Source organism: Sinocyclocheilus grahami, unplaced genomic scaffold, assembly GCF_001515645.1.
Source record: "Sinocyclocheilus grahami isolate Dianchi unplaced genomic scaffold, SAMN03320097.WGS_v1.1 scaffold10.1, whole genome shotgun sequence".
NCBI classification, from domain to species: domain Eukaryota; kingdom Metazoa; phylum Chordata; class Actinopteri; order Cypriniformes; family Cyprinidae; genus Sinocyclocheilus; species Sinocyclocheilus grahami.
This window is the reverse complement of record NW_015505189.1, coordinates 814,963-830,970: the sequence shown is the minus strand read 5'-3', so window position 1 is coordinate 830,970 and position 16,008 is coordinate 814,963. Positions and strand designations below refer to the sequence as shown.

General features: G+C 37.3%; 2 protein-coding genes across 3 annotated transcripts in view; both read left to right on the top strand.

The window, feature by feature from the left end:
• dok4 (docking protein 4) overlaps positions 1-15,562 on the top strand; it is a 33,725-nt gene extending 18,163 nt beyond the window's left edge. Inside the window, exons 2-9 of one of the 2 annotated variants that reach the window (XM_016282841.1) lie at positions 924-1,223; positions 8,820-8,927; positions 9,362-9,476; positions 9,706-9,825; positions 10,593-10,782; positions 11,207-11,345; positions 11,909-12,026; positions 13,614-15,562. In XM_016282841.1, coding sequence (XP_016138327.1) covers positions 1,158-1,223; positions 8,820-8,927; positions 9,362-9,476; positions 9,706-9,825; positions 10,593-10,782; positions 11,207-11,345; positions 11,909-12,026; positions 13,614-13,690 — 933 coding nt within the window. In that variant the 5' untranslated portion in view covers positions 924-1,157 and the 3' untranslated portion in view covers positions 13,691-15,562. Of the gene's footprint in view, positions 1-923; positions 1,224-8,819; positions 8,928-9,361; positions 9,477-9,705; positions 9,826-10,592; positions 10,783-11,206; positions 11,346-11,908; positions 12,027-13,547 lie in introns of both variants that reach the window. The other variant, XM_016282831.1, reaches the window with a different exon arrangement.
• The window catches only part of LOC107594232 (docking protein 4-like), a 20,204-nt gene continuing 18,635 nt past the window's right edge, over positions 14,440-16,008 (top strand). The window contains exon 1 of the mRNA XM_016284196.1: positions 14,440-14,469. Within this exon, the coding sequence (XP_016139682.1) occupies positions 14,440-14,469 (30 nt within the window). The remainder of the gene's footprint in view (positions 14,470-16,008) is intronic.

Genomic DNA, 16,008 nt, shown 5'->3' with positions numbered 1-16,008 from the left:
AGCTGGGTCATGAGAGCACATAATAATGGCATTATGATTCACTGATATTCTACTGGAGCAAATGGCCCCTCCTTCCCTGAGCGAGCCACTATTTAAAACCAACAGCGCCGACGACGATTAGCCTGGCTCTGTCCTGGCTAATGAGCTCCTTGTTAAAGTTTAATGTCTGTGTTCCACTGCAGTCAAGAATTTTAAGCTCCGGCTCTCTTCTGGGGAAGTGTACCACGTTGTGGTGTTGTTCCAGAGCATGCTGATGATGCTGTTAGTTTTGCACTTACAACCATGTCCCAGTTCTTTGGCCTGAGGGTCGGAGCTCAGAGGATTATTATGAATGCTTAGAACCCAAGAAACTGTGTGTTTAGCACATTATGCTTCTATTACTTCTTATAAGTCAGCGGTTTTTCTTTTAAATTGAGGGTTTGTAAAAGTTTACAAGATTAGATATGTGGGTAAGATTTCTCGCTCTGATATTTAGGGATGGTTCACCCAAAAATTTAAATCCTGTCATAATTGAGTCTCTCTAATGTTGTTCCAAACCTGCATGACTTTCTTTCATCTCAGCTTAAAGTCTGCTACTTTAAAATGTTTAATCTCTCTCATTCTCCAAAAAAAACGAGGTTTGGGCTATTTAGAGTGGAAATAATGTTTACAGTCAGAGTGGATTTTAATTTAGGCCATTATGACATTTGAAGCAGCCGCTGGGTAGAAATATGTCATATAGAACTTTAATGTTTATTTAACTCAGCAGTGAAAATTTCTGTAAAAAAAATGTATAGTAAAAAAAAAAGTGTATTCTCATGGAAGGGTGGGCAAATTTCACCCAAGTGAAGATGTCTGGTGAATCAGTGAATAATCTATCATTTTACAAGTAATCGCCATTCTCGTAAATGAATAAAATATGTGCCCTTTTTATCGTCTCTCAGTGATCATGCAGGATTGAGGAGACACCAAGAATCCTGTTGGTGAACCTGGTCTGAAGATCTACATGACCTTCTGGACGTGAAGTTCCATAAAAGTTGCAGAGCAGACAAGATCAAAGAAGACTGGAAGACAAGTGAACGAAGGAGGGAAGGAGTTGTTTGGACTGGCTGAAGGGGGAAACCGAAGGGCTGGATGCAAGCCTTTATTCATTCTAGAAGTTCCCAGTTTCCTCAGAGATGGCCTCCAATTTCAATGACATTGTCAAGCAGGGCTATGTCCGCATGCGGAGCAGGAAACTGGGGGTGAGTAGTAATTAGTAGCTTTTAGTGCACTTGATGGGCGGCTTGGTCTTATGCTGGTTAACTTGTATTATCATTGAGACTTCAGTCCGATTGTCATGGTTTTGTTTTTGTTTTTTTCCCAATCGATCTTTTCCGTTTAATTTACTTTTCATTCGTTTTCAGTTGGTCAGTTTTAGTTTAATTTTGTTACATTCATTTAATTTATTTCAGAGTTTTCTAGTTTAGGTTTTATAATTTTTTTAGTGCAGTGACAAACAATTGGTGAAGGATTTTAGTAAATTTCACAAATAATTGCAACACATTGAATTATGAATTTTTAAAGTAGAAACACTGATATGGTATTCTCTTGCAAAACATACCCCCCAATAATCTTTGTTTTATTAACAATATGGCATTCAAATTTTAGTGGCATAAAATTTCTCCGCATAGAGTCTGAAATGCTATCTTGTGGCATTTAATAAAATTACCTTTAATTAGTATTATTATATGTTTTATATATGGTAACAAGCATTATATCAGTTTGTGTTGGTTAGCATTTACTTTAATGAATTTGCAAGATAAATGACAGCACTGCTGAATGTGGCATCAGAACGTCCAAGCATTCCTTATGTTGTTTAACATTTCACCCAGATCAGACTAGACATCTTACAGAACATATTGCCTCCTTTTTACTGGATAATTGGATGTTTTTGAAGAGACTGAGCAAATCGTTCCCTTGGAAGAGGCTCGTGAAGCAATAATGGTGCAGGACATGGGGGGACTACATTCATACTACTAATTTAACCTCATCTCTGGCCCAGAGACCTCATTAAAGCTTTACAATCTTCCTCTGACAGGAGATTCAGTCTCACGGGGTCTGAGAGCATCTCCTCTGCTGTCCCTGTTAGTTATTCTTATATATATATATATATATATATATTGCCTTTGTAAAGAAAAAAAAATCTCATTCTTTTCTTTTTTTTTTGTCATTATACTTGTCATTTTTCATTAGCATGTTTGTCTTTGCTTTATTTGCATTACATTCACTTTCCATTACGCATTTTCCTGCTCCGCATATGCTTTTATGATTGCAAGCATATGTTTTTAAACTATTTCACTGCTGAAATCAATCTGGATCAGCTGGCTGCATTGATGTTTCAGAATGTCTAAGAAGTTCCAGCATTACCATGTCTAGTGACTTTCTGAGTGCCTCTCGAGCTCATGCACAGGTCGATGGCTGAATTATGTAGTCAGCAGGATTGCGGTTACCGTGGCAGCAGCGGGGTTGTGACACATGGAATAAATTTACTTTTCCACGACATTCTAATTTATTGAGATGCACCTATATATATATATATATATATATATATATATATATAGCCTTTGTAAAGAAAAAAAAATCTCATTCTTTTCTTTTTTTTTTTGTCATTATACTTGTCATTTTTCATTAGCATGTTTGTCTTTGCTTTATTTGCATTACATTCACTTTCCATTACGCATTTTCCTGCTCCGCATATGCTTTTATGATTGCAAGCATATGTTTTTAAACTATTTCACTGCTGAAATCAATCTGGATCAGCTGGCTGCATTGATGTTTCAGAATGTCTAAGAAGTTCCAGCATTACCATGTCTAGTGACTTTCTGAGTGCCTCTCGAGCTCATGCACAGGTCGATGGCTGAATTATGTAGTCAGCAGGATTGCGGTTACCGTGGCAGCAGCGGGGTTGTGACACATGGTCCCCCTGGGGAACGCAGTGCTAAACAATCTAAGAGGAGATTATATTTTCTCCCATTTGCCACTTTTTTTTTATTTACCCTTTATTCCTCCTCTCCCTTCATTCTCTCATTTCTCTCTCATCTTCCTTCTACACGGACACATCTTGTGTCTGTACCCTATGTGTGCTTGTCTTTGTCTCTCAATTTTGCTCTCCTGTGTTGTGCAAACTCAAAATGGGTACCGTTCCTCCGTCAATGTTTAACAAATGGCTTCCCTAATTGTAAGTCAATTTTCTTTGTCTATTTAATATTATGCTAGTGCACGTAATGCAAGCACAATATCGTAAATCCCTGCTTGTGCACAGCTAATACTATTTACATCCATGCTGTTGCCTCTGCTCTGATTTGGCAGCAGCAGTGAGTGTGTGGCGGCATTTGCATTTGTGTCCTATCCTTCTCTCTCTCTCTCTACTTTTTTTCTGGCTCTAGAGGAACCAGCCTCCACAGATTGGAGGAAATATTGTGTTCTTACTAATCCATTTTCATTGGCTAAAAGCTCCCACATTAAAGCATTTTCATTGTATTGTCCATCTGAGAGTTGAATTGACTGCGGGTGGTAAAGACTTTGACCACCCAGGTTTATTTAGTTGTTGCTGTGTTTGTTAAAGAAAGGGTGTGGTCAATGAGATCTTAGTCATATTTGACTTTGGTTGTAGCTCTCTGTCAGACCTGGAGCTAACAAGCTGATGCTTCTGGATTCTGTACACACATGTATGCAAGTGCACTCACATCCAGGTATTTTAAAGGGATAGTTCACACACAAAAAAATGAAAATTCTGTCATAATTTATTCACACTGATGTCATTCTAAAGCTAAATTAGTTTTTTTTATTCTGTAAAACACAAGAATGTTGGTAACCAAAGAGTTTTGGTTACAATTGACTTCTATTGTAAGGGAAAAACAGTGACGCATTTCTCACAATATCTTTAATGTTCCAAAGAAGAAGGAAAGTAATAAAGGTTTAAAACTACATGAGGGAGTTTTATGGTTCTTCAATAAAAATAAAGTCGTTTGCTGTCTTGGTGGTATGGTATGGTGGAATTTAATAGCATTGATGATATTAAAGTTAATGAAACACTGCCGGAGGACTGTGAAAATGAAAGTTATGTATATTTATAGCTTAGTTTCCACAAAAAACATTAAGCAGCACAACTGTTTTCAACTCTGCTAATAATAAAAAATGTTTCTTGAGCCCCAAATCAGCATATTAGAATGATTTCTGAAGGATCAAGTTAGGCAGGCAAGGCAAGGCAAGTTTATTTGTATAGCACATTTCATACACAATGGTAATTCAAAGTGCTTTGCATAAAATAAAATAAAAACAATAATCACAACAATAAAACAAGGAATTTTAAAACTTTGAAAATTATTTAAAAAAAAATTGATTTAAGAGGTTTAAAATGAATTTAAGAAGACGATTATACATATAATATAGTGCAATCAGTTCGGACATCGCACAGTGCATCGCACAAGTTACACTGAAGACTGGAGTAATGGCTGCGGAAAAATCAGCTTTGCCGTTACAGGAATACGTTACATTTTAAAATGTATTAAAATGGAAGCAATTCTTGTAAATGGCAACACAATTTTGCTCTTGTTTTTTTTTTATTAGTGGCCATAACGTGAAATTAATTATCCTGTTATGTAGACATTCCTTTAGCTCGAACAGTAGAATGTTGTGCTAACAAGGCCAAGGTCGGGTTCGATTCCCAATTTATAAAATGTATATATTGTATATGTAATACAATGCAGGTTGCTTTGGATAAAAGCATCTGTCAAATGCATGAATGTAAATGTAATTATCAGCTTGTCGGATAGAATTTAATGTTGTTGCATCAAGAAATTGTGGTTAATTGTAAGCTGTGGTGGCACCTGCTTTCTCTGTCTTCATACGTGTTGGAATCAAGCAGCCGGGCGAGTCTCATCAGCCCTTTGTCACACCGTTCTGGACCACTGTCTCTACGTCCCCCCCCCCACTTCCTCTTTACGATCTCTTCTTCACCTCCCTCGCCAAGCTTCCTGTGCACCTCTGGGGATGCTAATTAGCCATACTGTATGCCTCTCTATCACTCCCTCCCTTTCTCACTGTCTATCTCTGCGGTCCACTTCGGGACCAAGAGGTCCAATCAGACTAATCAGAGCGCTGTTTAGCATTCTGCTTGGGTTCCGGCAGCCCCATACCGCCGGCCTCGCTGCCATGCTGGAATTTCCCTAATTGCTCCTCAGCCACTGCCAGCCCTTTTGAGTGCATTTGCAATCATAAGAGGCTCAACACCAGACATCACAATTAGATGGGGAGGGTGTTGGTCGATGCAGACAATAAAGGCCAAAATTCAAATGGACATACATTGCAATACTATTTTCGCTATGCATCTCTGAGGGACAAAGCAAAGATCTGAAGCTACTGTGATGCAGTAGTTCTGTGACACAAACAGACAGGACCTGAATTTTAGAATAGTTTCAGAAAATCCCCAACAGGTTTCAGTGGACACAGTCAGTAAGCTGCCATTTTAAATTTAGTCTTGCCTGAGAGGAAGTGGTTTAATTTTAGCTTTAAGCATAGCAACTGTTACAGTGGTGTCATTATTCCTTTGACCATCCTAGGATGCCAAGCTGAGTTCTGTCAGATCTCAGAGGAAGAGCAGATGAGAGATGAACAGCTGACAAAAAATGCAGAAATGGATTCATTCCAGGGGCAAACAGACTCATTATAGGCTTATTATGCTATGAAATGTTGGCAGATTATGCCTCTGTTTTATCTCCTCTTCCTTTTTCTTCCTTTTCACTTCTTTAGTTTAAACTCTGAATTTTCCCTGTGCCTCCATAAGCTGTTATTGTTTACTTTGTTCTCTTGCTCCTTCCTATTCTCTTATATTGACCTGCAGTAAGCTCTTGAGATAAGTGTTGTGTAGTCCTCCATGCATTATTCCCCCATGTTTGTAACCCATTTGCTTTGACTGCCATGATGATTTATTCCCCATGGAGCAGTTTAAAAGTTACAGTGTTTTCATATAACAAACAAGACAATAACTGCCCATTTTCATACAGATTACCAATTTCCATGGTCACCATGGTTTCTGGCAAAAAAAATGCCATGGTTACTTCAGCTACTGTTACCGCTGTAAACCATAATTGAGCAAAATAACATTCAAAACCACGCTGTTATTGTAGTCATGACGATATTTAGTAATGTTTTGATTTAGAGTATGATTTATTGCTTTCAGCTAAAAGCAATTAATTAATGTCAATTACCAAGGCCATTTTGTTAGTATTTGCTTTGACAATAAAAATAGATCCCAAAGGAGCATTGGAATTGCAACAAATACAATCATACAAACATTTTTTAAAGCAGTCTCTAGTGCTCACTAAGGCGGCATTTGTATGATCAAAAATACAGTAAAACTGTATTATTGTGAAATATTATAGTTTAAAGTAATTGTTTTCTATTTGAATATATTTAAAAAATGTAATTTATTCCTGTGATACAAAGCTGAATTTTCTGCATCATTACTCCAGTCTTCAGTGTCACATGATCCTTCAGAAATCATTCTAATATGCTGATTTGGTGCACAAAAAACATAACTTTCTATTGCAAAAAAAAATGCTGTTCATCCTATGAGCTTATTATTCATGATTTTAATGCATCCTTACTGAATTAAAGTGTTCATTTATTAAAAACATTCTTACTGACCAACTTCTGAACAGTAGTGCAGGATCTCCTTCAGAAACAGTAAAAGAAGCTTCTGTCCACTTTCTTTCATTTTAATTTCTTTCTGATGACAGTAGTGCTAATACCAAGTTAAATGTTGTAATTTTAACTGTAGAAACGACGGCATTTTAATGGAAATAAAGGTTACCAAGGTACTTCTTTAGAAAGGGAGTGACACCAGGATGGAGCATATTTGCTTTTTGTATGTACTGTGTGTGTGTATTAATGTTGCTCAGACAGATATACAAACAGTTGAGCAGCAGTGAGAGAGGGGACGTCTCACCCACCCACACACACACACACACACACAAACACTCAGTCTGTTTACAGAGGATTAGTGTAACCTCAGGGGACACTATGATGCAAACAAGGGATCAATCTTTTACCTGCTGTGAGTGGAAAACCATGCTAACTTTCTTCGTTAGATGGGTCCAAGCATTCGAGTGGCAATGACATTAAGGTCAGCTTAGATGATAAAAACAAAAGCTCATCAGCTCAGTTCAGCTTTCTATCAGTCATCTCGGCAGGAAACTAGACACACTGTACGTTGCATGAAACTTTCAAAGTTAAGATTTTATCTTTTGGACTCCTTTGAGTCCAAATCACATATTGATATGTTCATTCGTGGACAATATGGTTAAAAGCGCGTGGTTATATTTGAGGTGCAGTGCAGACCTGTCATAATACAAGCCTGATGACTAATGCAGCGTTTATGACTGTGTGAGTCAGAATGTAACTTTATTTAAAAACAGTGTCTAAACACCAGGGAATTTGATCAGTCTAAACACGTTGACTTTAATTCATTCTAAAGGGTTGAGGCAAAAAAGACAAATAGTTCTCCCTTTTCTCCCCCCAAGCTTGCTTTTTCCTTAAAGAATACACTTTTTCCTTGTTAACTCAATACAGCTCAAATGTTTAGTTTCTCGATTGCCATTCCTGTTATCTTCCAACACTTCCAACACAAAGGAAAGCATAAGGCCGAACTGCTGTTCCTCAGCAAACCAATACATCAGGCTGTTCTGAAAAAGGGTCATAATGGTTGTTGAATAGATGATATAGAAATAATGTTGCTCAGGAACAATTTCCTGGAGCACTTGCCTAAATGGACGGGGGTTACCGTGGCAACTGTAGGATCTGTCGTTGAAGGACATCAGTGGTATAAACAGAAAATAGCTTTATGGCAGCAGGGTCGATTGAGGGAGAGAGTGTGTTTACAAAAGATAAAGACAGATCACAACTGCTGTAGACTTAATTAGAAGCTTTCATATCGCGCAAATAACACATTTATCCAGCACCCCCCCCCCTTGTATTTTTGCAATAAAGCGCAGGTCACTGTGCACACACGGCATAATATTATATATTACCCAGTCTCTCAGTGTAGTTTATTTGTACTACCATTCAAAAGTTTAGGGTAAGGTTTTTTTTTTTCAAGAAATTGTTATTGTTATTTTGGCATTAAATTGATCAAAAGTGACTGTAAAGGTATTTATAATGTTGCAAAAGATTTCTCTGCTGCTCTTTTGAACTTTCTATTCATCAATAATCCTGAAAAAAATTGTTTCTTCTGAAATATGAAGTAGGACAACTGTTTTTAACATTGATAATAATAATAAATGTTTTTTTTAACACCAAATCAGCATATTAGAATGATTTCTGAAGGGTCATGTGACACTGAAGACTGGAGTAATGATGCTGAAAATTCAGCTTTGCCATTTTAAATTTTAATATTTCACAAATTACCGTTTAATATTTTGCAATACTACTACTGTGTGTGTGTGTGTGTGTGTGTGTGTGTGTGTGTGTATATATATATATATATATATATATATATGCAGCCTTTGTGAGAATGAGACATTAAACATGAAAAAAATCTTACCAACCTTTTGAAGGGTAGTGTATCTGTATCAGTTGATACTGATTATTTAAATGTACATGCTAATTTTCCATATTTTACATAACATTTTACATTACACTCTGATATTTAATATTTAACAACACTAATTATTTACTAACACTGTTAAATGAAAAGTGAATCCATTGGATCTACTCACTAAAGTTAATTTCTTCCTGCCTTTTGCACATGTTGAGTGTTATTTTTGGACCCTTTGTGTTTATACGCATGTGTGTTTCAGATCTATCGGCGCTGCTGGCTGGTGTTTAAGAAGTCGTCCAGTAAAGGACCTCGCAGACTGGAAAAATACCCTGATGAGAAGTCAGCCTACATCAGAGTCTGTCCTAAGGTACACTTCTCACTGCAACAGTTCAGTTGAGGTCTAATCTAAGCCATGAAAATGTCACGGGAGAAATGAGACATTCAAGGAAAACATTCAAGTGTCACTTCAGTTCTCCAATTTTACTAACAGCCACGTAGAGCACATTCATACCGCAAGAGCTGGCGGGCGAGATTACGAGGCTGGCAGTGGGTAAACAGATAATTTCTTGAATAAAAGTATCCACGTGATTTTCTCTAACTTTGCTGACTCACAGGCCTCCGGTTTCTGTGTGTTTATCGCTCTCATTTGCCTTTCTTTACTGCACTACGCTGCTCTGTGAAAGATAAATTAGATGATTAAGAGAGCACAAGTGCCTTTCCAAATGTTGCAAATGAAGTCTGTCTGAATAACTAGGCTCTGCCACTACTTCTGAGTTTGCATTGGTTTCATTTTACACACAGGTGACAGAGATTAGTAATGTGAAGAACATCACAAGATTGCCTCGTGACACGAAGCGGCAAGCCGTGGCCATCGTCTTTACAGATGACACCTCTCGAACCTTCACCTGTGAATCAGGTACATCATCTTTTCTAAGGCTTGTTTTGCTGCAGCAGCTGATGAGGATGCTTCACTTAAAGAAGCTTTCATTCTTGATATTAGCGTTTCGGTCTATACGGTCTGATGACGTGCTGCTCTCAGGCACAATGACAGACCGCATCTCCTAGTGTATGTTTTATTCATAGAACATTTTCATTGAAAGAACATGTTCATTCATTGACATCATTGAATCTTCCTGTTCTCACAGAGCTGGAGGCTGAAGAGTGGTTTAAGACCTTGTCTATCGAGTGCCTGGGGACACGTCTGAATGACATCAGTCTTGGGGAACCAGACCTCCTGGCCGCTGGAGTTCAGTGTGAACACACAGGTAAGAGACTAAAGTCATTTGTACAATTGCTTTCCTATGAGCTGGATTCCTGTAGCTTGTTTCATATCAAGAGTATGGCTTTAGATCTGTTGTGTACTTCAGTGACAACTTGGTAGCACTTAGTTTAATATACACTGTCAAAAATATCCTGTTAAATTTCCATTAATTAAACAGCAGCTGTGGTTGCCAGAAATTCACTGTAAAAAATATGATGACAATGTTTTGGCTATTACGGGATGGAAAATTGATACTGGTTTATTTTACTGTATATTTCATTACGTGATATGATGTAACTAACTGATCTACTTGAACATCCAAAATCTGCTTGGTCTATCCGTAACATGACACTAAAATAATGCAATAAACATTTATTAAATGACAGAAAATTTAACAGTAACCACCCTGATGTATATAATAGAAATAAGACTAAAGTAAATTATTTATATAAAATATAATCATATGTGATGTGTCACAGGGACTTCTAGGAGTATTTTACTGTTTTTCATGGATAATTATATGGTAATTTATAGTTTTAACCAACAATTAACCAACAAATTAGACTGTATTTTACAGGAAAAATTACATATGATGTGATGCTAAACCATTTAATTTTTTCTCCATATGTGTTAAGGTTAAGCTTTTTTGTTCTGTAAAAAAAATACTTTTTTCTTCTTTTTTATTTTTACAGTGTAGTGACCAGTTAAGCAAATACAGTTAACCAAGTACCTAGTTTTTCACTATCAGTGTCTCATTTTTTTTTCTTACAGAGCGCTTCAACGTGTTCCTGTTGCCCTGCCCCAATCTTGACATCTACGGAGAGTGTATGATGCAGATCACGCATGAAAACATCTACCTGTGGGATATTCACAACCCTCGCACCAAGCTAGTAACCTGGCCGCTTTGCTCGCTGCGGCGCTACGGACGGGATGCTACGCGCTTCACCTTTGAGGCTGGCAGGTAAAATATGTTGAAGATATCATTCATTTAAAGCCAATATGACATTTTACAAAGTCTTGTGAAGTGTATATTTCAGTTCAGTGTGGTCATGTAAATGTAGGAGAAACATGGAAGCAGGCCTGTGGACCTCCTAAAAGGATTTATTGAGTGCATTACAAGGAGTTCAGTGGCAGATTAGGTGTTCTTATCTCCCTCACTGCTTTGATCAAATAATAAAAGAAGATTCACATCGCCAGCTGGATGCCCTTTGAGAGCGAAGATGAGAGAGTTTTAAAGAGAAGTTCGAGTCTGATGTAACACTGTCCCCTACTGGCTATTATAATGCAACACACAAAGCATGTCTAGCCTATGGGTTCCTTCTTTGTAGTTTATCGTGTTTGCTTTGCTAAATTGTGTATTGCTATCTTGTTTGTTATTTTGTTAGGATGTGTGACAGTGGGGAGGGTCTGTACACTTTCCAGACACGGGAAGGAGAGCAGATCTACCAAAGGGTTCATTCTTCCACTCTAGCTATTGCTGAGCAGCATAAGAGAGTCCTCATGGAAATGGAAAAAAACAGCAAGGTAACAAAGCATGCAGTGGGTTCAAAAGCCTGAGGCCACTTTGAAAATCTAATTTGAAACAGAGAATAGACTAAATGTTTTGACACATTTAAAACTAAGACATTTCAACAAAAAATAGTCTGCTCTATTTCTAGGTCACTATAATAAGCAATTTTGCAACACTGGCCTTGTGAATTCCTTTGTACAAAAGACCTTCTTTGTTAACAGTCTCAAATCAGTTCAACTTGTTTCATGCAAATTTTTACTTTGATAATATACACTACAATATACTATTTATTTATAGCTTTAATTTATTTGATAAAAAAATACAGTAAAACAGTAATACTGTGAAGTATTATTATAATTTATATAGCTATTTTCTATTATAAATTAAAAAAAAAAAAAAAAAGTCCATATTTTGAAACGGTAGACACCTAGTGTGTATTAAAACAAAGCTGGAGAGATTGCAGACAACTGATTTTCTTCCTGTCTTACAACTTTCAAAACACCAGAACCAAAGGCATAATTTTGTGTTAATAGCAAACTAATTAATTCTTTCCCATCTCTCTTCTATCTCTCCCCAGCTTTTATCTAAGGGTTTAGAGGGGACTTCCTACCCCTGCACCCCGACAGCAATCTTACCACGAAGTGCTTTCTGGCACCACATCACCGGATCACAGGCTGGGGTGGACACTGCCAACGGTGAGTTTGAACAGTGTGGATAAGTGTGTGTCAGTACAGTAGTCACATTATAGGAGCCTGGTGCCGCATGGCAAAATCACAGCTCCGAAAACTAATGTCGTTGCAAGTAGCAATCCCAGAAAGCACAATATTAAACTCTTTATCAACAACCTTGAGACATATAGTCTTCTATGAAGCAACATAAAATAACAGAGAAAATTATTTGAAAAAAATAAGATATTTTGGGCTTGAAGCAAGTTTCACACAAAGTGACAAACAATACCTATCCATCAACGCTGACTCAATCCCGATGATTCAAATGTTTACATAGTTACACTTTGTGGTTTGGTTTCCAGTTTAACAAATTTCCATTTACAGTTTGTTTTGTTGTTTTTTTTTACAATCGCTAGGACACATTTCTCAATACTAACGTCACTTTTCCAAACTCTTCACAAAGTTCTCCTAACCATGTTTCAACTTCATTCTTACATAACACTAGCAAAGATTTTCACCAAACAAACACATTTTATTACGCATAACACAACAACCTAAAAAAACACTAACAACAGGTAGCATTATACAATGTTATACAGAGTATCACAAGAATGATACTCTCTACTGTTTATAATTCACTGCAGTATATGTTACATGGTCTATGTTTACAGGTTTTCCCCTTTTGTATAGTTGGTAATGAAAGTGAAAGACTAACACTTGTGAAGATGTTCAGCTACATGCAACTGCTTTGATGGTATTTGATTTTTTACATTCAGAATGTTTTTCTATATGATATTACTCTAGAAATGTTGCAAATTTCTGTCTTATTTATTTTTGTCCTGTGCTAGGTTTTGAACTTAAGTTGAACAGTTTTGAAAACAGCATGTGCTAATTGGCTTGCATAGTACATAAAGTTTCAAAGTGACAAAAGAAGTCATGTAATTTGACAGATGTCATCAATGAATGCATTTTGTGCCAAAGCAATGATAAATGATTCACAGTTTAACCCACATAGACTGGTGTTGTGCTCGCTGTGTGAAGAGTTTTGAAAAAGTGACCAAAGTATTGAGAAATGTGTCCTAGCGATTGTGTAAAAAAAAACTGTAAATGTACACTAGCACTCAAAAGTTTGGGGTCAGTTGGATTTATTTTGGGAAAGAATTTAATACTTTTATTTAGCAAGGATGCATTAAATTGCCAGGACAACTGTTTTTAACATTGATAATGAGGAATATTTAGCATTCAGCATATTAGCATGATTTCGGAAGGATCATGTGACACTGAAGACTGGAGTAATGGCTTCTGAAAATACAGCTTTGCCATCACTGGAAAAAAATGACATTTTAAAATATACTGAAATAGAAAACTTCTGATGACCATTTTATGATGTTTGGTGTTATTAAAAGAAAAAAATCTGTATAGTAACCCAGAAACCACTTTATTTTCTGCTTGAAAGTAAAACAAACAGCCTGTTACTACTTTTGCATGCAATATTAAGCAGACTGTGCTATTTAGACCTTCCCATTAACGCCTCTCATCCTCTTTCAGGTGACATCTACGGTGATACTCAACCAGGAGTGGACACTGACCTCTTCTCTAAACGCCTTCCTCCAGAACGACACTCAACCCTTCCTGTGGGCCACGGCTGCCCTCAACCCCCGACGCACTACCCCACGTACCCCATCGAGTGAGCGGCTTTTAGCAGCAATGAAACCTTCCAGATTTTCACCTCTTGACCTCCCTCCACACTGCACTCTGCCCTAAGTTTTTCCATCAGCTCTTCTTCAGCAACGGAAGATCCGTGCTGTCATGCTGCCTCAGTTCCCCCTGAGCCTGCCAGCGACGCTGAGGGCACTTACTGTGGAATGAGGGAATGCACTGTGAAGCTTGAAGCGCTTCAACTGGAGCAGGGCTCACATACCCTTAAACCAGACACAAGAGATGCGACAAAATGTTGGAACTGGCTCAGTTGCCTTCACAGTGCCAATATGGTCACTCTTGCTGGGTTTCTGCGGAAGTAGAGACTGTACTGTAGGTTCTTCTCAATATTATCTCTTATTCTAACTCTAATCTCATGCACGCTCTTCAACCCTATGCATGTCCCCCAAGGTAAACAATTACGGAAGAGCTACGGAGGGGTTTCTTAGACTCCTGTAGAAGCCCCAACACAAGAGGGTGTCCAGCAAACCACAGCAGCCCGGAGGAAGGGCCGTAAGCACTTCTGCTCTTCAGTAAGAGTAATCCAAAGCGTGCTTTGATCAGATGCTTTAATCATGTCTGTAAGACTTCCCAAGCCCAGAGGACTTTGAGGAACTGGGAGCACTTTCTGAAAGTGTCATTTCGTATGGTCGTATATTTTGTTTCTCCTTTTCCCTTTCTTTAAAGTGACTTAAATGGACAGTTCTGATGTGCAAACTGTCTGTCCAGTCTCTGTCGTGAGATGAAGAAAGCCATTTGGACAGAAGTGAGGGTTTGACTAGCTCATGTGCTTCGTTCTCTGGGTGGTCTTTTCAGAGAGACTGATCCACCATTTTTTCTGGAAGATGTCGTGAGGGTCAGAGATCAACGAATAGATGGGAACAAAGATTATGATTATACCCAGCTGAGGTGGTTTAAGGAATTATTTATTTATTTATTGAAGTTTACCAACAAAGCACAAGACAAATTGCAGTGTATAGCAGTAGGTTTTCTTTAGCAGTTCAGCAATTCTGTATGTAAAATGGTTTATACTAGCACTGTAAAAGAGGAGAAAAACATCTTAAATAAGGTGGTAGGCCTCACACGAGACATGTTTCTGGATTTCCATGCTTGTCAACTATTTCCAGTAATTTCCATGAAATTAAGGGTATCATTATTGCTTTCATATCTCAGCAGACATTTATATTATGTGGCTGTATCGTGTTTTCAGTCAGCTACACTTGTTCTGTTTTTCTCATGCTGTAGCTCTCAATTTAAAACCCTGTGTGTTGGAGCGGTTAGTGCACATTGCATAATGAGCTGGGCTGCTTTGAGTTTGATCAATCTGATTGACTAGCATGGTGAAGCTGGTTAACGGTTTCCAGTGGGCCCTATTTGTTTATCCTTCACTCCCTGTACTCTCTCTACTATCCATATAAATAAGTGACATAAAGGTCAAAATTTAAAAAACACTCATATGTCTGGCACAGAATTAATTTGGTTGTATTCTCTGATTGAGCTACAGTCCTGAGGGTTTGACTACTTGTAGCTTTATTCATTTTATACATACATAGTCGTTCAGTGCTGGGATTTATTAGCTCACGTCGTATGTATCCTTAAAAGGGCTTGAGCTGATCTGATTGTCATGATTGTACACATTGAGGAAAAAGAAAATAGTTTTTTCAGGTTTCCTTGCAGACAGTTTTAAAAATTTGTGAAAATATTTTTTAGCAGTACATATTTCAACAGCTCTTCAAAGATAAGCACCTTTCATTTAAGCTTTACTTTTTTACCATGTCTAATTTTCAGTTACTCTCTATGATGTAGCCAAAATATGCCCACATATATAAATGTACACTACCAAATGTATGGGGCCAAATGTAAGTTTTTTTTTGAAAGAAATTAATACTTTCAGCTGGGATTAATTAAATTGATCTAATGTGACAGTAAAGCTGAAAATTCAGATTTGCCATCACATGATTCAATTAGATTTTAAAGTATATTAAAATAGAAAACAGTAGTAATATTTAAACTGTAGTACTAGTTCACAATATTACTCTTTATACTGTATTTTTGATCAAATAAATGCGTATTTGGTGAGGATAATAGAAATCTTACCGACCCCAAACTTTTGAATAGTAGTGTATGGAGTGATATTTCCCTGAATGTCCCTGTTTTGCAGTTTGCACATTTGATTTTATCAATTGCTTTACAGTGCTATCCATTAAAAATATATAGAAATAATAGGATTTTTATAGGCTGTTGCTTGGTAGACATCTAATAATACCACACACCAGTGATGTACACACCAAAAGAACATCATCCCCTCATT